This window comes from Saccostrea cucullata, unplaced genomic scaffold (assembly GCF_032062105.1).
Source record: "Saccostrea cucullata isolate Sc308-1 unplaced genomic scaffold, CSIRO_AGI_Scuc_v1 ctg9319, whole genome shotgun sequence".
Taxonomy (NCBI): domain Eukaryota; kingdom Metazoa; phylum Mollusca; class Bivalvia; order Ostreida; family Ostreidae; genus Saccostrea; species Saccostrea cuccullata.
In genome coordinates this window covers 1,923-25,787 of record NW_026925096.1, presented here as the reverse complement: position 1 = coordinate 25,787, position 23,865 = coordinate 1,923, and the positions used below count along the sequence as shown (strand labels likewise).

Sequence of the window (23,865 nt, the reverse complement as noted above, 5' to 3'; positions counted from 1 at the left end):
CGATATATTTTCATTCTACACTTCTAAACAAAATTTATTTCGTCTTCTCATTCCAGAAATAAACTCAACTAAATCAGTGATTCATCACGACTGGGTAAGTTACTTTTCCATCAATATTGACTTTTGGTGGTGTGGAAATAATTTCGGTGAAATCAAAATTTTATTGCTAAATCAGTTTAAGAAATTTTAAAACACCGAGACACCAATTCCACAGCACAGTCTGATTTAAGGGAGGCCACATGACCTCCTACATAGGAAAAATCCAAATCAAAGCAATGTTTAAAAAAGTTCAAATTAAATTATTCAATTTTATTGCAATATGTATACAATCATGTATACAATTCATGTATAAAAATTCTTTGAATTGAAAAGTTTTGAAATGATCTAAAATTGACTCAGTATGTTTTAAAGAAAAAAGTCATAAGACACAAATCAGTTATTATTGACTTTTGAGTGAACACATATTTTGAATATATGATAAAGAGAATACCACTTAAAACTAATATCATATGTTATATCAGCCCTTTGGGGCCCATATCTGCCTTTGAGCCTTCATCTCTTGTTGTAAAATGAAGTCATTCGGGATTTGTAGCATGCAATATTTTTTATGCAATGAATAATATGCAACTTTACATTTTAGGAGATTCGCAGTAACTGCAATAACGATACCGACTTCCAGTCTTCCACCGATAGTTTGAGTGGATATTGGATAATTCCTGAGGAAACTCTATTCTTTACACCTGATATGTACTATTCAATCGAAAGACAGTCACCATATGGCGGTATGTCATTACATGTACTAGTGTTTCACTTACACCATCAACTATATCTTTTATGTAGAAAAAATAGCAGTGAGGGTGTTTTTTGTGCCAGCACCTACTGCAACAAAGGACTCATCCGAAGGACCGGTTTCCACGTCCCACAGTGAGATTCAAACCCTCGACGTAAGGATCAACAACTTACTTTGCAACTCTAGAGCAGACCCTTTTATCACTGCGCCTTGCGGGCGACTACAAGGATTTGAAGTCAAGCTTTTTGTAAATTCTTTTAAGCCGACTTGTTATATATCATTTGTTAAACCATTGTTTTATACTGAACTTTACCAGGGAAGTTCCGTCTACATGATCAATAAATAGGATTCACAGCGGATGTTACCAGTAGACAGGGGATGCTTACTTCTCCTAGGAACCTGATCTCACCTCTGAAATTTCAATGGGTTACAGTGCTTGTGCCCCCTTTCCAGAATTTTTTGTTTAAGGAATTCTCTTAGACCGATCACTGTTCGTTATCTTCACTCTTTATTTTTTTACTTTTATCCTTACTTTGCATATATAAAATTTTTTAAGTACTATTTAAAATCATCTCCATACGTTTTCCAGATGATTGGACTGTCTTTCAAGACTTTACATACAATCATGGTCATCAGCAGGCACATGTAACTGGACTACTGTTAGATCCTGGTAAGTGGTATCGGTTTGTGGTGAAACTTTGCGCTACGGATATATGTTACTTGCCGATGCATAGCAATGGCGTGATGATCCTAGCCAATCCACCCGTAACCGGTGAATTGAGAGTTGTTATTGAAAATTCATCATCTACCGAAAAGGTAAGAGCAATGATAAGTGCGTGACCAGTAAATTTATTTCGCAATCAAGATTTTCTGAAGTGCGTGAAACTTTTCACATTTTCGTTCTTCTCAAATTTATGTGTGCCCATGGAAGGATGTTTTTTCAAAATGAGCACTTTTTTTCTGGTAAAGAACAGAATGGTCAAAGCTAATCAAGTGAGCGATGTGGCCCATGGGCCTCTTGTTTCATTTCGTGTAATTAAGTCAAAATAAATATATTTTAGTCCTTGAACTTTTGTTTCGATCTAGCTAAAGGTTTTCATGGATATGTTTGCGGATCCAGACATACAAATACCCAAAGAAAAATACGGTGTTATAAACAGATATGAATGGGCGATAACAGATCAATCAGATATTGGGAGACTTCACACTCCTTTGCATGATCTTAAAAATTATACAGTCAAAACTGGCCAATTTCATGTAAGTATTCCCTTCATTTCAATAATATTCATTCTTACAAAAATATTGTAAATGTTTAGTTTTTGTTTATATAATAATTTAAGAATAGTAATTTTATTTAATTATACAGTAATGTTTCAGTAATACAGATAGATTTAATATACAGATGAGTGTTATACACTCATTTATGTTTGTCTATTAAAATTCAGAATGCTCATACTACAGTCTTTAAGAATAACAAAAAAAATCGGTTTACAGTACAAATAGGTTGTATGACATAAAAGTAGAATTCTGTTTTTAAATTTTGATTTTGATGATTGGTATAAACTATAATCTGTATAATTCACACAAAACTCTCTTCCTTTTTAGGTTTGATTTATATTATATTTAATAGAGGTTTGGATTATATCAAAAATAGCAAATATAATAATTTTTGCATGATTATTTTCAGCTTGAAAGTTGTATAGTTCAAACGAGTATAGCTTAATCTCTGGAGTAAAACTTTTACTGTTTACTATGATGCTAATTAAAGACCTCGATCGTTTAAACATTTTAAATATGTCATCACTACTAAATCTTAGAATTTTTGACATATTGTAGATGGAATTCACCATACCATTAACTGGAAATTTGGACTTTTCGAAATGTCGTCGATTGACAGTGCGAGGATACAACAAAGCGGGACTTTACTCCACAGTTTCCGCCGATATCAGGGACTGTAGCGCTTTTAACCCTCTGCTTATTAAACCGAACATTGTCATTGACGCTGTTGGGGCACAAGATCCAAGTAGAGGTTTTTTATTTATTTATTTAATCCAGAAATTTTCGGCACCATCACATGTAGTAAAATATTTTGCTGCAGTAATTTGCAGTGATTGATTTAATGAAATTGGACAAATATTTTTCCCTAAATAATTTGTTTGATTTCTTTAATAAATTAAACTGTAAATCGTAAAAAATAATTGATTGATTGTTTACTACCAAACGCCGAGTTTGCAATATCTTAGACATATTTTGGTGGAGGCAACAAAGGATTATTTTGCATACTTTCTGTTTTCTTCCAATAAGACCCTGCATTTATTAGTTGCGTTCAAAGGACTTTTAAAAGCAACTTTTTCATCTATGAATGCAATTTATTTTCATACCCACACAGTACAAGGAAATCCAAAAGAAAATTGTGTAAAGAAGTACAGCTGTATATATCAAACAAAATCAGTTGTGCAAAAGGAATAAATCTTAGATTTTAATTATATTCTCTGAAGTACAAAAAGAAATACGTAAACTGTCATTTTTTTAAAAATTAGTTAAATTTTTGAAATGTTTGTTCTGGAGCTATCAAATCTTATCGAAAAGGACCAAGAATGATTAAATTGCACAGAAGTGTTAATATTGGTGATTACTTTTATCTAAGACACACATTTTTTTTTCAAGATGGATATGGTGAGGCTATTCTTCTACAAACAAATGCTCGATGGACCTATCCTGATATGGACTACACACCAAGCAAGAACTATATATCAGCTGTATGGCCTTCCCTACGCTATAGGTCCTATACTGTAGCAGTAATCAAGGCCAGAAATATTGATATTACTACTTACTACAAACCTTTAACCTCTTTGTCACTCAGGGATCCGTGTAGCCATCCAGATGCCATCAAATGTGAAAAAACAGGTTTGGACCTATAAATCATGTCTTTTATTAGGTTAAACATGTTCAAAAGGAATTATGGATTCATCATCACCTTAAGAGGAATAATATGATGATGGTAAAGTTATTTAAAATGTGCATTAACGCGCTTCATACAATATGCTAGCGTCGAAGACCATGTCCTCTTTAATTCTCAAAAAATTAATAAATAACCATTAACGCAAACTGCAGCAGTAGCAATGATAATATCCTGTATGCACAGTATCTTGATTTAGTGATTTTATTTTCACCTTATTGATATTTTAATGGAATGATTTAATAACTACCCAAGATATACTGGTATACTGATATAACCTGGGTTGGAATAACTTAAGCTTTCCTTATAAATCGCTTGACGCTTAACTTTGGTCGCTATTATAAAGTCATTGTTTAAAATACTTATATAGTTGAATCATCACACTTCTTCTTACAACCAAAATTGTGTATATTACTTTAATTTATTTTTATTTTTTTTTTATTAGAGCACGAATTTATCAATGTTAAGTTTAATGACGGTGAACTCGAACACGGACAGCGTTATATTGTATGCATTCATACGGAATATACTGAAATTAAACATGAGAAATGGACACAAGTTCTACCAGAAGTAAATGAGTGCAGTGATGGTATTGTGGTGGATCTCACGCCCCCGTCAACAGGAAAAGTTTGGATTGGGAAACAAGGACAGCAATACCAAGTTAATTTCAGAATATTTTAAATTTTTCTTCACCTTTTTCATTTAGATGGGATACTTTCTGTCAAGATGATTTTTATATGTGTAATGAAATAGATTTACGTAACCTTTGCTATTATGGTATTGCAGATATCCACAACTGATATGTACGTATCATGGGAATCGTTTGAAGATGTTGAAGAATTTCAGACAATTCCTCATGCATTCGGAGTCCAGAATTACCAGCTTGGAATTGGTTATTAAACCATGAATGATATTTTTAAAAATAAAGATCATGTTTAATACATCATAAACTACAGGTATTTTATGTGTCAATAAACTATATTCAGGTACCACTGTTGGCGGAAGTGACATCGTTGCATTCATAGATGTTGGCGTTGTCAACCACAAGGCTATCCACGGTCTAACCCTTCATAGTGGCCACACGTATTATGCCACAATAAAGGGTAATGCATCTAGGGTTTAAAGTTATCAAACAGTATAAAGGACAATATCCTTCACTGAAGAGTAAATTATCATACAACTAAAATGACAATATCATGGGTTTTGAATTCTAGTAATTAAATTCATATAATTTCAGCAACTGATTTTGCCAATAGAACAACTGTCCAATCATCCTCGCCCGTCACCGTTGATACCAGCTCTCCTGTAAAAACTGATAAACCGATAATTATAACTGGTCGTCATATTGCATCTTACTCGGAAATCGAAGCATGGTATACTGTATTATAACATTAAATCATGCCTAATTTAAAAAAAATACATTCAAATCATAACAGTAACAGATTTATCTCCAGATTTTTTCATTTATCTTGTAACAAAGAGAATGGGTTTGTAAATTATTATTCGTGATTATATACTTAGGAATAAGATTCTTTAATCATTCATTTAGTTGATTACTTTATTTATGTGTCAAAACGCCAAGAAAGATTACAATCATGTCAAGAAAGCTTTGATCTATTTTATACTTTACAGCTGGAAGGGTGTGTTTCTAGACCCAGAGAGTGGTTTAAACTTCTATATGTGGGCTATTGGCTCCAAACCAGGACACTCCGATATAATGGGCTTCACCCGCGAGGATACCGAATGTGGAATCAACAAAGAAACCAATAGATTCGATGTCAAAGAAGGACATGCATACTATATATCTGTCAAGGTTTACTATCATCGTAAAACTATCATTCTAGAATAATGAATTGTATGCATTTCATTTTCTTAACGCATCAATATTTTATGTATTCAGGCCTTCAACAAGGCTGTACTTATGTCATTAGCGACCTCCTGGGCCATAACAGTTGATCTCTCCCCTCCTATCCAAGGTCAAGTGCTAGAGATTTCGCCATCAGGAAGTAATGCAGTGGACATAGATTATCAAACCGATATGTCCAGATTAACAGTTGTTTGGACGGGGTTCGATGACCCTCATTCGTCAATCAAAGATTTTTCTGTTGCTGTTGGAACATGTCCTAGTTGTGATGATGTCATTGGATATCAGAATGTTGGTCTTGTAGAAGGTGATGCATAGGCTTATTGTTTGAACTATTATTTATGTCAATTGCTCGATGAACTGCCGATTTATAATTTAAACTATCGAATTTTTCAGACTTCTTATCATACCAATTAATCGCTTGACAACCAAAACACTTAAAAAAAGAAATGTAGAAGTTGTTTTTCTTTTCTTTTATTTTAGAAATGACGGTAGATTACGTCCATTTTGGTTCGGGTTTAACCTACTATACGTCGGTAACAGCCTGTAACACCGCAGAGTTTTGTACCACAGCTTACTCTGATGGCGTCATCATGGACAATAGTCCTCCAAATGTGGGAGTGGTTACAGATGGAACTTCTGCTAATGATATAGAATACCAGTCTATTAAGTGAGCAGATGTAGAACATTCAAACTTGATTATAAATTTCAAATTTAAAAAATGGGTTTTCTTATCTTGAGTAAAATGCCTGCATTATCTTTAATGGCAATAGAAATTGGATTGGTGCCACGTGGAATGGTTTCACTGACCCCCAGTCAGGGATATCCCACTATGTTTGGTGGGTTGGGACCAGTCCTGGGGGGAAAGACATTTTACACGAGAGAGAAGTACATTTAGTTGAAGAGGCATCAGCGTATAATTTTTCACAGCAACTACCATTGTCAAAGCGTATATACATAACAGTCAGAGCATATAACAAAGCAGGTACCTAACAAAAAGGTCTTTAGCCACTCGTTTTAAATAAATGTTTACTGTTTCATTAGGGAACATTGATAATATTTTAATATGTATTTCAGGATTGTTTGCTGACGGTGTGTCCAATGGATTCATCGTTGATGAAACTCCTCCTGAAATAACAAGTGGTCCAAAATTCTCTAGAAAGTTTGGGCTTGTTGAAAATACACAATTTTATAGATCAGCAGTAAAAGTTGAGTGGAAAGTAGAAGATCCTGAATCACACATAGAAAGACAGTACCTGTCATTGAAATCTCACATCGGTGGTGAATTTAATTTGTCCTCTACCCAAGTAAGCTGAATCTTCATTGAACTGTGTCTTAGCCATCCTTCGATTTATTTGTATTGTTAAAGCAGGAAAAAGACCTTTACTCTTGTTCGATAGGCAAATGGAATTGCAAGAGATTTTGTACTCACTGGTCTTAAATTGCATGATGGAGTTACTTACTACGTCAACCTTATATCCTGTAATGGAGCTCAAATGTGTTCCTCAAGCACTTCTACTGGAATTCAAATTGACAGTACTCCTCCTAGCCGAGGTAAGCTAAATGTAGTTTTTGTTTAGCAAAAAAGTTTTATTTTTCATCGGATTTGATATCAATAGCGTTCTTCTGTGCACAAGGTATGTTTGCGGTGCAGACCGACCATGCTGTTGACGTAGAATTAAGTCGCCATGTTTCTGGTTTCATGACGTGGTGGAAATATGCAGTGAACCTTGCCTGGTTGGGATTTTCTGACGCTCACTCGGATATCACACACTACTTTTTCAATGTTGGTTCGTCATTCATGGGAGCTGATCTGAACGCTGTGAGAAATTATGATACTTTTACTTTGGAAATTCATAGATTCATATATTAAATCAATTCTGAATACTTTTAATTTCCCTTGGAGAAAAAATTAAGCATTTTATTAATGTATTTGCTTTTGTGCTCATCTAATATTGCTTGTAAAACAATTTGAAGCCTGTTAATGGACCTATCGCTGCAGAAATGAAGGGTTTTGTTTTCAGCTAGAACCAGTTCATATTGTTATTTGTATTCTATTGAAAAAACACTTTTGACTTATGAAGAACAGAATTATCAGCATTCATCTGATTTTTTAATTACATTTTGACAAATTATAAAGGTTATCTTTTTCATGTTTGACCTATCACATAAATTATAATGAAATTCTAACAGCAGTTGAAAAATTAGGGTTCCCTAAAGTTCACCCCTTATAACTTATTTTTAAGGTCCTTATCGTAAACTGTATTTACTTCACTAAAATGATGTGTCCAGATTTAGAACATGAAAACATAAGAGCTGTTCAATATCTTGATAACAAAAGGACTCCATTTCGAGTATTATTTTAGAGAATACGATATTGTAAGAAAGTGTGTTTCTTTTAGTTGTCCCTATTTCTTTTTTTCAATTTTCATATTCAATGAAGTTTTAAATTTTCAAATATAGGAGCCTGGTGTTCCAAAAAGAATAAACCATACAACGACAGGAATCGACAAACACGACGAAGGAAAAGTTCAGACATACCGAATTTCTACCAGGAAAATATCGACCTTCGATTATTTATATCTAAGTATATGGGCAGTAAACAAAGTATGTAAAATCACTGAATATCAATTTACTGTTCTTTATGTATAAAAAAAAACTACTACAGTAAACCTCGGTTATAGCGAAGTCTTGGGGACCTCTGAATTTAATTCGCTATATCCGTAATTCGTTATATCCGTATAACGAATTCGTATAACCATTATAGCGAATTCGCTCCATGTTTTTCTTCAAGTATTACTACCAACTATGTTAGTGAAGCAAATATTACGAGAAATATCTTCGATAACTGAGGTTTTCTTATGAATTGAATCTTATATACAAATGCTAAAAGGAAATAAAGTAAGTTCAATTTCTCATTTTTTTAATAATCTTTGAAAGTTCGTTATAAAAAATGTAAATTCCATTATATTAACCACAACGGGACTCAAAATCAGTTCGCTATATCCGTAAATTCGTTTTATCAGACTTCGTTATAACCGTAAAATTTTACAAATATTTGTTAAGAATTTTGCAGGGGACCCAGAAAAACTTCGCTATATCCGTGAATTCGCTATATCCGTGTTCGTACTAAACGAGTTTTACTGTAAATCTAAGATTTTACCATGACTTAATTTTAACTTTCCTCTACTTAAACCTATTTTAAGGTGGGATTATCGAGTGCTATAGTTCACTCCAAGTTCAAAAGATTGCCACAAGGAACATTATCATTAGTGAGGCGATGTGACTCTGAGGATTGTGAAGGACAGTGCGTGTGTGCTCCTCAAGACAAAGTGTGTCACAACAACGGGTCCTCTTGCAATGACGTTACTATTGGTATAAAAATCATGAATCAGACTGGAACTGCAACAAACTTAAAATTTTTCAATAAAAAGATGAAAAAAAATTAACACATGTAACTAAACAAACATTGAGATCGTTCGCTTCATTATTATCTTTACCTTTTTCCATAGGAAATACAAACAACCTGATCCAAGTTTCTGACGTGATGTCTGAAATTTCGGATATAAACTTTACACCAAGTAACACAGTATTGCAAGGTCGATGGTCAATAGTCCACAGACAAGGAAGTAAACCATTCATGTGAGAATATAAAGTTATCTACTTGTGCTTTACTAGTATCTAAAAAATAAAAACAATCACACTGAAACAATAATAATTGAAGAATTTTCTTAATCCGTTAGGATTGTAAGAAATATTTTTTGATTTTGTGCAAATTATGAAACACACGTAAATGACATACATAGTGAACATGCGTCAGGATCATGTGCTGCATGTGCTACAAAGAATAAGTTACATGCAATTTCTTAATATACATGTGTATTTCTTCTTTTGTCCCAGTATGACTGTGTCTTAAGTATGAAATTTTCTGTTGAAATGTTTGATTTGAATTATCTTATAAATGTGACCTATATATATATATTACAATATAGATTTGAAATGACTTATTTCAAAACATATTGTGTTCTTGACACTTGGAGTACATTTTAAATAAGAACAGGCTTGTGGTTTAGGCTATTAAATTTGAAGATTTATAGTCGGTGCAATTGATAATACATGTGTATTGTTTTTTTACAAGAGTAATAAACAGAAAGACTAGAGCAAAGGTCTTAAAATCAATGAAAATCCATTTTTTTAACACGAAACATCACGACACATTGCTATGTTCATTGTGATGATGTGCTGGATATTGTAAAAATTGTTTCATTCAAAATATCAAAGTGCTAAGTTTGGGATAAACTTTCAAAACGCAGTTGTTAATTGTTTTTTCATAGTGTGAACTTCCAGTACATGTAAAAAGGCATGGTGCTTTATCTTACAATTGCTGCTGAATTAGTGTCTGGAAAAATACGAATATACAACAATTCACAGTGTATGGTGTTTTTGTTAGGTACCAGTGGAGTGTTGGCTTTACAGACCATGACGTCCCTGCTGGAATCTTTGATCCACAGCATGAACGTGTTTGGCATGATGCAGGGCAAAACAATTTTATTATTTTCACCACTGAGCAAGGTATCCTTACTATGAAATATGAATGCAGATAACGAACAGAAATTAAGCTCAAAAGGGCATTGGAACAATACATATTAAGATCAGAGCACATACGTACCTCTAAAAACATCAGGGGTGGATTAGGTGATATGGAGTATTGGTGATCCCCTGTCAACCAGTCACATCCACGTGTGCTCCTTTATCATGTTCAGGCAAACAAAAGAAATCCGTTGACAATTAATATGCATTCTCTGTAAGCACCAAAAAATCTTGGAAACGACATGTCTCCGATTTTGATGAAATTTTCACCACAGGTGCACCTTGGTACAAAACCAGCAAATATGGTGTTAGAAGTTTCCCACGTGCACCCGGTTGCCATGGAGACGGATCCGTTGAATTTGGCCATTTTCGGCCATTTTTGACCAAACAAAAACATGAAAATTGAGGAAATATGAATGCATTTTTATCTTTATGTAGTGAACTCAAATATAAATCTTTGTATCATAAGAAAACATCAACTGTTAAAAAATACAGTGCATACCGGTATAACCAGTAATTCCAGAATTGACCCCACTCTTAGAAAACGGTTCGGCAAAATAGCATAGTTTCTCAAAATGTGAAAAATGGAAAATTTGGCATTTTTTGAGAAATTTCAGGTTAAATAAAAAAAATTGTCTACGGAAATTTTTCAAATCATATGCGTGTCGTCAAACGTCAGTATTAGTAGTGTCCCCTCATGAAAAAATTGGAGTGGGATCTCAATGCTATTTTTGGTAACATGTATCTAAAAATAGAAATATTTCAGAAAAATCCAAAAAATGAAATTTGGGCAGAGTTTAAGATGCCATTGCTAGAAAATTATGAAATGTACTGTAAAAGTCAATGTGCTAATGTCAGAGACTGGACACCAATAACTACCATGCATATTATTTTTAGGGATTTCCGTTTTCTATTTATAGCTTCAAATGCCTAAATATAGACATGTCTCAGAAAATGATGAAAAATGTCAATTTTTCCTCATTTTAAAGCTCCACTGAATCATAAATGATAAATATATGGATCTCTCTAATATTTCATCAATAAGAACAAGGAATAGTATAATATCTCACAAATTATTGAGGACAGGCTCTCATCTCTATAAATAGTACAAATGTCTAAAAATAGACACATATGAAATTAACTGTTTAATGTTGATTTTCCACTAATTCTCAAATTAGAGATGGGAAATTTACCGACTTACTGTCATTAACTGTAAATGATATTATGTGACTGACAAGAACAAAAGAGCATTCAATGGAATGCAGCATGATAAGCAGAGGTTTCCATTTCTATTTATAGTAACATGTGTTTAAAAATAGACGTACTGTAAACTATCGGAGAAATGACATTTTTTGTACTTTTTTCTAAAATGTTGGATGAATAATTGCTGACTGTCTGTTTTTAACTGCTATTGGCATATGGTGACCAACAAGTAAAAGAAGGCCTTATATCAAATAAAGAATGATAAGCAGAGGTTTCCATTTCTATTTATAGTAACATGTGTTTAAAAATAGACGTACTGTAAACTATCGGAAAAATGTAGTTTTTTGTACTTTTTTCTCACATTTTGGATGAGCAATTGCAGACAGTATGTTTTATTGCTATTGGCATTCAGTGACCAACAAGTAAAAGAAAGCATATATGAAATACAGAATCTGAAGCAGAGGTTTCTATTTCTATTTATAGTAACACATTTTTGAAAATAGACATTCTGCAAATTCTCGAGAAAATGTAGACTTTCGCATTTTTTTTTCTAACATCAGGGATGGTCAAAGTGCAGACAAACAGCTTTTATTTGTTATTGACAGAATGCGACTAACGAGTGTGAAAAAGCTTTAGCTAAAGTGTATAAGAATAATGTTTAAGGGTATTTTTTACATTTCTGCCTATAGTAATACATACAGGGTGTCCCAAAACATATGTTACACTTTTAATCATCTATAACTTTATCAAATTACAAGCATTCACAAAAATATTTCTTCATCATCTAGTGTATTAGCATATATTTTATCTGACAAACTTTCATGAAATTCTGTTAAATATTCAGGTAATTATGATGATCAAATGACGTCATCATATTTTGATGTGGAACTTTCATGTGAACAGCTGATAGAAATTGTCAAACTTTAATATGGCTGTAAATCTGCTACTTTAGTCATAAGAATCATGAGAAAACAACATCCTGTAATGTAAGTGCCCAACAGAATGCTAATTTACAGATTTGTGAGGGAGTTTGAAGTTAAAGGCAGCATAATTGACACATTTGGTAATTTTGGTCTAAGAAGACCAAGGAGTGCCCGCACCAAAGAAAACATTAAAACCGTTAATAGAGTAATTACTCTACTGAAACTTTATTTTAAAAATTAAATCACTTAGACGGGTCCTGAATGATCAAGATAGCACCTTTGGTAAATCTAGCGTTCATACAATACTCGAATTTGATTTAAAACTGTAATGCAGAATGTGAAAGAGACAGGAATTAGACGTTATTTAGAGTTGGCCCTTTGGATTTTTATAAGACCCGACTCTGAGAATTTAACAGATCGATGCATCGTCTTCCGATGAAGACCAAATTCCATTTTAACAGTGTTGTTAAAGAGAATCTTAAATTCTAGTGTTTGGTGAAGCCAAATTTTAATCTGGGAAAACCTCTAAACTGTTAGACAACTGTTAAAATGTTACATTTAAAACTTGGTAAAAAAAAACTTCAGAAATCGAACTCATACAATGTTAATTCCAAGGGACGTAATTTGGAACATACTGTAAAATGACCTATGTTATTATAAAGAAAAAATATTGATGATTGATAAAGACACTGTAGAAAATGTATGCTTGACAAAAAATTTATAAAGATTTAAGTATATATTCTAAATTTCATTAATGTAGCTTGAGGCAGTAAATTTTCATAACGGTTTAAAAGTGTAACATATGTTTTGGGACACCCTGTATTTATAAATAATCAGGAAAAGAAAGAATCATTCGCTTTTCTCAATTTAGGGATATGGAATTTGCAGTCAAACTTTCATTAGCTGTAACTGACATGGCTAATTGTATTCGGCGCGCCAGCGCGTCCACCTCATTCCAATACATATATCACAAAAGTATGTTCTCCCTGCATTAAAACACTCAAATGACAGCGATTTTCTTTATAATTTAAGCATTATTATCGGTCGCAGCAGCGGCAGATCTATTTGTGGTTGTGTAAGAAAGTGCACATTAAGAAATGAGACGTTATTTTTTATTTGTTCATGCACTTAAAATATTTTTTAATGATAACAAGCAAAATCATGGGTGAAATATTTTAAAAACTTGCTTTCAACTTAGCATAAATTATTGCATTTAAGTTTCAATTTCATTATAATTTCCCATCAGATAATTGATAATTTATGGTTAATATAAAAAGAGTTTACAATAGATACTCCCCAGCCTTGGAGTGTGTAAGATATGAAAGGAAATCGTAATGTTTTCCGGATAATAGTAAAAGTAAAAGTGCATTGTGAATTCAACTTTAAAAATTGTTTTGAATATGTTGTACAGCTGCAAATTAAATGATACAAAAATGTTTTTGTACATTTTGCACCGTAGCTTGCAGCATAGCCTATTATGCAGAAACAATGGACATTATCATGTGACAAAGATCCAGGATATCAGCATGTGGTTTATCTTGAGATGCCCACATTTTCATTTTGATGACAATAAATTCTTATTATTTATCACCTTTTCCTAGAACTTAAAATATTAAAATCGTTAAAAAAAAAGCCTGGAAAACGTCAGATATTTCGGACTACGTTTACTTTTTTTTACATTGAAATAATATATTATGAGCAAATGTGGTAAATTTTCTATTTATTTAATTTTTGATTTTTTTTTTGCTTTGGAGAAAACCTGAAATAAAAATGATTAAACTATTTCACCTTTGAATATCTTGACGTGCTTTCCTTGTATGCACGCTTTCAAAATTGTGAAATAAATTTTCCAAATGCTAAATTTTGTTTGCGGCCGATTTGATGCCTGCATCAATTCTACTTGTCGTTTATATTCAGGTCGACAGCCCAAGCCCGATTGATTTTTTTTTTTGTTAGGTGGATCCAGAAAATTTTCCTTAAGAGGCGGTGGCTCAAGAAAGAAAGAAAAAATGGTACTGAAAGAAGTTCAATTTTGTTATGACCCTAGAGTTTATTGCCATGAAAATCAAGTCTTTAACAAGGAGATAAAACTCTAGAGTCATAACAAAATACTGGTGAATTTTTAATATGTTACATTCATGTCGGAAGCAAATTAAAAATGAAGAGGGGGGGGGGTCCAAACATGAAATCCTATATCATGTGAGGGGGATTGAACTTCTTTCAGTACCATTTTTTAAACACTACCACTTACCCTTATTCGATTACACTGCAAAATGCCTGCTGAAAGGGGGGGGGGCTAAATCTACTCCTCATTATTTATAACCTATGTGATGTCTAACTTTAAACCCCCCGTTCCGACACCTACATGTATGTTTATACGTAAAATAAATTTATAAAAACCAAAAACAACAAATATTTTTAAACGCTTTAGTTAAAGTCTAGAGAAATATATACATGCCTGTATAGAGAGAGAGAAATCGAAAGTAAGCCAACTCAAAATATTTGGACAAATTTCAGATTACTTTTGAACAAATTGTGGTAAGGCATGCATGGATCAAAGGGGATCTGGATCCTTGGAATATTAATATTAAACTTTATTATAACCCCCCCCCCCCAAAAAACGAAGTTTGGGGGTATATAAGAATCAGCTTGTCCGTCTGTGTCGCTGTCCATCTGTCTATGCAAAAGTGTCCGATCCATATCTTCCTTAATGAGGAACATTAGAATCTATTACTCCACACAGAGATTGCCCATGACCTAAGTGTGTGTCATGATCTTGACCCAAGGTCATTTGGGGAACTTCAAGGTCACTGGAAGAAAAATTTTATATTTCATGTCCGGTCCAGATCTTTTTTATTGATAAACTTGGTAGGTTCCTATTTCACATAAAGATTGCCCATGACCTAAGATTATGTTATGACCTTGACCCAAGGTTACTTAGGGAAGTTCAAGGTCACTGGAAGAAAAATTTCATAATTCGTGTCCAGTCCATATCTTTCTTATGGATAAAATTGGTAGGTTCTCATTTCACACAAATACTGACCATGACTTAAGGGTGTGTCATGACCTTGAAACAATGTCATCTTGGGAAGTTCAAGGTCACTGAAGAAAAATTTCATAATTCGTGTTCGCTCCATATCTTTCTTGTAGATGAACTTGGTAGGTTCTCATTTCACACAAAGACTGCTCATGACCTAAGAGTGTGTCATGATCTTGATGCAAGGTCATTTGGGGAAGTTCAAGGTCACTTGAAAAAAAAAATTATTTGTGTCTGGTCCATATCTTTTTTATGGCTAAACCTGAATCTACTACTTCACACAAACATTGCTTATTACCTGATTTTCTGTCATGACTTTGATCCAAGGCCATTAATGCAAGGTCAAGGTCACTGACAGAAAAAGTTCATAATTCGTGTCTGGTCCGTATATTAAGTCTGTTTTTTTTATAAGGATGCGCCTTCGCTTCATTTATGAAAATATTATGAGCAATTACATTTGCATTAAAAATGTTTTAGCATTTCTCTCTTCTCTTACAATAAGATCCATTAAATATTCATGATTTAGCACCTCTGAAAATCCCAGCGGGGGTATTTAGTCCCGTTTGAACAGTTCTAGTTTAAACTGACATAGTGATTTGACACACCGGCTCCTAGGGAAAATTTTCTGGATCTACCTAACAAAAAAATTTCAATCAGGCTTGGGCTGTCGACCTGAATATAAACGATAATGCTTAATTTATAAAGAAAATCGCTGTCATTTGAGTGTTTTAATGCAGGGAGAACATACTTTTGTGATATTTGTATTGGAATGAGGTGGACGCGCTGGCGCGCCGAATACAATTAGCCATGTCAGTTACAGCTAATGAAAGTTTGACTGCAAATTTCATATATCTAATTTGAGCAAAACGAATGATTCTTACTTTTCCTGATTATTTATAAATATGTATTACTATAGGCAGAAATGTAAAAATACCCTTAAACATTATTCTTATACACTTTAGCTAAAGCTTTTTCATACTCGTTAGTCACATTCTGTCAATAACAAATAAAAGCTGTTTGTCTGCACTTTGACCATCCCTGATGTGAGAAAAAAAAATTGCGAAAGTCTACATTTTCTCGAGAACTCGCAGCATGTCTATTTTCAAACATGTGTTACTATAAATAGAAATAGAAACCTCTGCTTCAGATTCTGTATTTCATATATGCTTTCTTTTACTTGTTGGTCACTGAATGCCAATAGCAATAAAAACATATTGTCTGCAATTGCTCATCCAAAATGTGAGAAACGTACAAAAAACTACATTTTTTCCGATAGTTTACAGTATGTCTATTTTTAAACTCATGTTACTATAAATAGAAATGGAAACCTCTGCTTTTCATTCTGTATTTGATATAATGCTTTCTTTTACTTGTTGGTCACTATATGCTAATAGCAGTTAAACAGAGATAGTCAGCAATTATTCATCCAAAAATTTAGAAAAAAAATGACATTATTCCGATATTTTGCATCACGTCTATTTTTAAAACATGTGTTACTATAAATAGAAATGGAAACCTCTGCTTCTTATTCTGTATTTCGTATATGCTTTCTTTTACATGTTGGTCACCATATGCCAGTTAGCAGTTAAAAAAATTTAGTTTGCAATTGTTTATCCAAAATGTGAGAAAAAGTACAAAAAACTGCATTTTCCTGATATTTTGCAGTATGTCTATTTTCAAACATGTGTTACTATAAATAGAAATGGAAACCTCTGCTTCTCATTCTGTATTTGATATAAGACTTTCTTTTACTTGTTGGTCGCCATATGCCAATAGCAATTAAAACAGATAGTCATCAATTATTCGTCCGAAATTTCAGAAAAACGTACAAAAAACGACCTTTCCCCGATATTTTGCATTACGTCTATTTTTAAACATGTGTTACTATAAATAGAAATGGAAACCTCTGCTTATCATGCTGCATTCCATTGAGTGCTCTTTTGTTCTTGTCAGTCACATAATATCAATTACAGTTAATGACAGTAAGTCGGTAAATTTCCCATCTCTAATTTGAGAATTAGTGGAAAATCAACATTAAACAATTAATTTCATATGTCTATTTTTAGACATTTGTACTATTTATAGAGATGAGAGCCTGTCCTCAATAATTTGTGAGATATTATACTATTCCTTGTTCTTATTGATGAAATATTGGAGATATCCATATTTATATTATTTATGATTCAGTGGAGCTTTAAAATGAGGAAAAATTGACATTTTTCATCATTTTCTGAGACATGTCTATATTTAGGCATTTGAAGCTATAAATAGAAAACGGAAATCTCTAAAAATAATATGCATGGTAGTTATTGGTGTCCAGTCTCTGACATGAGCACATTGACTTTTACCGTATATTTCATAATTACCTAGCAATGGCATCTTAAACTCTGCCCAAATTTCATTTTTTGGATTTTTCTGAAATATTTCTATTTTTAGATACATGTTACTAAAAATAGCATTGAGATCCCACTCCAATTTTTTCATGAGGGGACACTACTAATACTGACGTTTGACGACACGCATATGATTTGAAAAATTTCCGTAGACAATTTTTTTTATTTAACCTGAAATTTCTCAAAAAATGCCAATTTTTCCATTTTTCACATTTTGAGAAACTATGCTATTTTGCCGAACCGTTTTCTAAGAGTGGGGTCAATTCTGGAATAACTGGTTTTATGCACTGTATTCCTTAACAGTTGATGTTTTCTTATGATACAAAGATTTATATTTGAGTTTACCACATAAAGATAAAAATGCATTCATATTTCCTCAATTTTCATGTTTTTGTTTGGTCAAAAATGGCCGAAAATGGCCAAATTCAATGGATCCGTCTCCATGGCAACCGGGTGCACGTGGGAAACTTCTAACACCATATTTGCTGGTTTTGTACCAAGGTGCACATGTGGTGCAAATTTCATCAAAATCGGAGATATGTCGTTTCCAAGCCCTATAGTAGGTTTTTTGGTGCTTACAGAGAATGCATGTTAAGTGTTAAAAAATGACATAACAATTTGTATGAACGTTGGATTGTATGTGCAACCAAGCTCATTGTACATGGATCGAACTTAGAATTTGCAAAATGTTGACTTATAACGAAGCTAACTTGTCAATAGCTTTCCTCGATTAAGAAATTGTCCATAGAACATGCTCTTGCGTAGATTCATAAACTCCATGTGGATTTCATAATGGTATATTGCTACATAAATCAGGGAAGTTGAAGAAAGAGAAATTGAGGTCTTCACATTTATCATATACATTTACCATATAATGTGTTTGTTATAAACTTGCTTTTCAAATTGGGACAGTGTATCTTATTTCCTTTCCTGATAAAAGAAATTTTATGGAAGCTTGTTTCTTATATGATAAACTATTGAAATACGAGTTTTAGAATTAAAATTATGGTCTTAAATGAAAGGACAATTTACACAAGTTTTTCACAACAGGTCAGTATTTGGAGGAGGGTGTATCATACTCTGTTTTTGTCAAAGCATGGTACAACCAAAATACCTATGCTGTCTTCAAATCAAATGGAGTTGTTATAGCAACGAAGAAGCCTACAGTTGTGAACATCCTTGGAAGCTCGGTAAATTTCTGTCAAACAAATTTTACTGAAGACAAACCAAGTGATATCACAATATACAATGATATCACATTAATCAGGAATGTGTTTACCTATTTTTACTTAGCGGAAGTGTTTTAATGTGATGAAATATTATGAAATCTTACCTTATGTCTTCTTTCCAAACAAATTAAGAATGTCTTGAAGTGAAAATATTGAATCTATACAAGTACTTTACATGACAATTCTCAGGGATAATTTTACTATTTGATATCCTGCTGTATTTTAGAAGAACATAAAAAAAGAGTTTTGTCTTCATTTTCATAATTAAAAAAGCATAATCTGACTCAATTTTATTGAGGTTCTATCACGAAGGCGGAAGGGCCATTCTTTTATTTTAAGTACTGTACAATAAGGTGTTTTCATAATTTTAATTAGTGAGGTCTGTCAGTTGTGACATATTTCAACCAATCAATTCCTACTTACATGTGAGATTATAACTACTACTTTTGCCTCAGATTTACATACCATACATTTTTTCGAAAGCTTTAATTATTATAATACAGGTAACAGAAAAAATGATCAGCAGCACGATGAAAGATGATGATTATATTAAAGATGGCATTGCGTTAATGGTGAATTGGACACATAAGTTTGCCGACGACAAAACGACGATTCAATCTTACCATGTCTACATTAGTACCATACCAGGGGGTCGGTACATTACTGGTTAATAGCATTGTTTAAATTCAAATAAATAACAAATTCGATATTTTCATTGTGTCTTGTTTTCAACCAGGTCATGACACGTGGAACAGTCATGACGACCTTCCTAATACAGAGACCACATATTTGGTCCGTAGACTTTCACTTTCACCTGGAGTTCAGTATTACACAAATGTGATCGCTTATGGATTTTCGGGAATCCACCACACAGAAACATCGGATGGGTTCAAAATTGACTTCGATCAACCGAAAGCCGGTATTGTTTATGATGGCACAGGTTTGTACGGCTATACTGCTTAATTTAAATCAAAAATACGAGATTTTTATGTTACTTATAAAATATCTTCATTCAACTTCAATTTTATGCCTCAGGTTTACACGACCTGGAGTTTCAAAATACTTCGAAATTGCTCGGAGCTAGATGGCATGGGTTTTTGGATACAGGATCAGGGATAAAGAATTATTTTTGCTGTTTCGGCAACACATCCAGTATATCCTCTATACACTCAAGTACTGAGTGCAACGTTAGAGTGTGGGAAAATGTAGGGATTCACACTTCTATCTCAAGAACACTTACAGAGGAACTCGGAATTGGTACAGTACAGTTATTTTATTTAGTACATGTATACTATATTTGGCATTCAGAAATGGAAAAGAAGAATTGTCAGAACACAGTGTACAATCAATAACATATGTTTCAGAATGAAGCTAAATTTGAACATACTTAGGAAAGCCAAAGTGCTAGAAATTCCAACTCTGTATATTTTAAAACAAATATTCCTTGTGTATATTTTTAAACGTATAATAATCATTGTTAACCTTAGTTTGTAGATTGCAAATAATAATTTCATACATGTCATTTGGCAACTGTTATATCACAAATTGCTAATTGTAAATATCAAACATAACATGCCATGTGTAATTTGTTATTGCAAGTTAATTATTTCAATGCAAAATCTAATTTTAAGTGTTTAATTATTTGGTGTTAGCATCATGCAAAGTTGCACAAGTTGCAAAATCGAAAGTCTACAAATAAACGTTAGCAGTGATATAACATGCACTTTACATATTTCATTTGACAAGATATGATGGATTAAAGTTACAATTGACAAACCATAATGGTACAATGATAATTAAATGATGATTTACAATCTATAAATTACGTTTTACATGTGTACATAGCCTTGAATTATTTGAATTTTGAAACTTTCGCTTCCCATGCTTACTAGAAAGAGTTACTGTATTCATTCGTTTTGATACCATTATTGTATTTTTATTTCATTAAGGGAAAACCTATTACAGCAAAGTATATGCTGTAGACAATGTGGGATTTAAATCTGACATCTCCGTCTCTGATGGCGTCACTGTCGACACAACGCCCCCGGAGCCTCAATATCTCTATCATTCCGACGAGAACCTACTCCAGAATCCCTCCTTCGAATTATCAAGAAAATCACTCCAGATAGAAAATGTTGATGGTCAAAATATATGTTTATTAAGTAATGACTATGTTCCTGATTTTTGGAATTTGACGCATGGCAGTTGTTCCACTATTGTTTCATCACTTAAGAATTTAGCTAGTGATGGAAAATCATTTCTCTTCGTTAGAGGAAGTTTAACTCAGGTTATCAACGGCCTTAAAATTGGAGAACTTTATCAAGTGAATTTCTTTACCAGCCATCTTCCATTGCAATCATCAACTGTAGCCAATAAAGAGGGATTTGTTAATATCGGTAAAAAGAAACACGTTTTTCTTCTGTATTCAAAAGCTTACAGACATGATGACCACGGCGTATCCAAATCCCGAGAGAGAGTTTCATGGCATAAGCACACCTTTTATTTCACTGCAACAAATACTGAGACAGTATTAGAGCTTGGTAGCACAGATACGAAGACAGGTCTTTTTATCGACCACGTGACATTACAACATGTAGAAAGGAACACGAATATCACTTTACAGACTTTTGTGTTAGCTCACGTCGTTTACTTGCATCAATGGGGTTCCATACATGGAGTCTGGAGTTTCTTTGAAGATTTTAGTCCAATCAAAGAATATCAATGGGCTATAGGTAATAAATAACACTTCCTTATTTTTTTTAAAATTGATTTAGGGTATGCCTTAGAGCCTCATATACTTTTTTCCACTATAGGTTATACACAGGGTGGAACACAGTTGCAAGGTTTCACTAGTGTTGGCTTAAATAATTTTGGAATAAACACAAATGTAACCCTCATCCATGGAACATACGTACACGTGACAGTGACTGCCTCAAATGCTGCTGACCTACATGGAATATCATATTCCCCTCCTATTCTTGTTGATTTGACGCCACCAGCTATTCTCTTTGTATACGACGGAAGACATCCAAGTAAGCTTTTTACTATAATATTGAAATTTGCTTCAAATTACTCATTATGTTGTTTCCAACTATCGTACTAGTAAATTAATCAAATATTTGTCAATTAAGGCGGAGATGAGGATGCATGGACAGATAATGAGGTTGCCGTTAATTTTATGGTGACGGATGAAGAATCGGGAATCGATTTTTGCGAATGGGCAATCGGTATGAAATAATCATTTTTAAACATTTTTCGAAATACATGTATATTTTTATTAAAATTTTAAAATACTTTGATGTTAAAATTTTATTAGAATATTTACACAAGATTTTCTTTTCGAAATGACTAGTCTCTTTTTTTAGGGTACCAGCCTCAGGGAATCGAATTACAGACCTTTGAAAGGTTGACAAGTAAAGATACTGTAGTGTCTAGAGACATTGAATACAATATGCTTGTAAATCGCACCATTTACTCTACAATAAGATGCCACAACAGAGCCGGATTGTTAGCTTCTAAGTCATCTGATGGGGTGAAGATTTCCATCCGTCCGCCATCAATTTCTCATGCTAAGATAACTGTATTGCCAATGTCCATTACTGAGTACCAAGCCAGCAGTCATTACCAGAGCACAAAAAGTAATGTTAGGATACAATGGTCAGGCTTTGAGGATTTTACTGGAATTGAGAAATACAAGGTATATTCGTGGCATGTTATTATTTGAATCCATTGGATATTTGTGTTGTTTGACAGATATTAATTAAATCTTTTTGTGCTTGATTGTAGATTACTTTCTCTGACAGTAAGACGACATTAGAAGAACAAATGTCTTTCCCAAGTGGACAAGACATTCAGATAGCCAATATTTTAAATATGGATATGCCAGAGGGTCTAAAGAATATTACCATTCAAGCAATCAGTAAACTTTTACTGACCAGCGATCAAGTACTATACAATATGACGGTCATTAATGCCAAACCATCCAAAAAGGGTATAAGAATTTTGATGAAATACGAAAAAATAGGACGATTGACTGTAAAGTGAGATGACTGAAATAAGCTGCAAAAAATTTAATATCTTGCAAATATTTTCTTATTGATTTTCTTTTGATTTCCCTGACAATGGAATGACAATGCAAGTTATCATTGCTTTACTTTTCTTCACTTATAGCAAGCGCTTCATTGATGGTTTCGTGGCATGCCGGGAACGAAGAATTTACTGTATCTTGGGATGGCATATTTATTTCCCAGTATCCTTTATACTATGAGGTTTCCGCCGGAACTGTGAAGGGAGGAAGTGACGTCCTACAATGGCAGGAGACCAAACAAACTAGCACCACATTTCATTTACCACCAACAATAACAAATCGGTCTAACCTATCCGTCCATGTTCTTGTAAGGGCTGTAACTGCTGGAGGAACGTATGAAGACATCGAGGGATTTATCGCGCTCCCAAAATAAAGTCACTGTGACGTTTCTTTGGTAGACTAACATTAAATTGAATTTTCAGTAGCCGTCTTATTTAATATTAAACAATCTTTAGAATAAAAAAATACGTACATTCTTGAATTTTTGGTTTTGATATTTGAGATAGTTTGGAGTCATCATTGTTCGTAGGGATCCAGTATTTCTAAACTGTGTGGGTCTGTCTTATACACGAACTTACATCCACACGAGTGATTTTTGTCAGTATATATATAGAATTATTCAATCTTTTGTTTTTTAGAGGTCGACCACGAAAATTAGTCCCCATAAGCTATAAAAAATGGTCGTCTGTGAACATTGACTCCCTCGAATTAAAATGATTCCACGGTAATCCTCTTTGATTTCAAATATTGATGGATTTTATCATCATATTTATTTAAATTCAATGTGAAT

The 23,865-nt window shown here is 33.2% G+C and overlaps 1 protein-coding gene across 1 annotated transcript; it reads left to right on the top strand.

Moving 5' to 3' along the window:
* Nucleotides 1–640: 640 nt before the first annotated feature.
* LOC134268062 (uncharacterized) lies at nucleotides 641–23,497 on the top strand (the record flags this gene model as incomplete). Its single annotated transcript, XM_062750268.1, has 30 exons — nucleotides 641–782; nucleotides 1,380–1,606; nucleotides 1,877–2,047; nucleotides 2,627–2,819; nucleotides 3,458–3,697; nucleotides 4,195–4,409; nucleotides 4,536–4,641; nucleotides 4,736–4,852; nucleotides 4,987–5,122; nucleotides 5,382–5,562; nucleotides 5,650–5,920; nucleotides 6,097–6,283; nucleotides 6,387–6,598; nucleotides 6,691–6,920; nucleotides 7,014–7,167; nucleotides 7,251–7,435; nucleotides 8,077–8,220; nucleotides 8,820–8,988; nucleotides 9,126–9,255; nucleotides 10,064–10,185; nucleotides 18,810–18,949; nucleotides 19,492–19,639; nucleotides 19,725–19,928; nucleotides 20,024–20,245; nucleotides 20,938–21,720; nucleotides 21,802–22,020; nucleotides 22,120–22,215; nucleotides 22,354–22,685; nucleotides 22,775–22,979; nucleotides 23,159–23,497. Coding segments are annotated over 30 exons (6,171 nt in total), but the record flags the coding sequence as incomplete, so codon positions are not given.
* Between the last annotated feature and the right edge of the window lie 368 nt (nucleotides 23,498–23,865).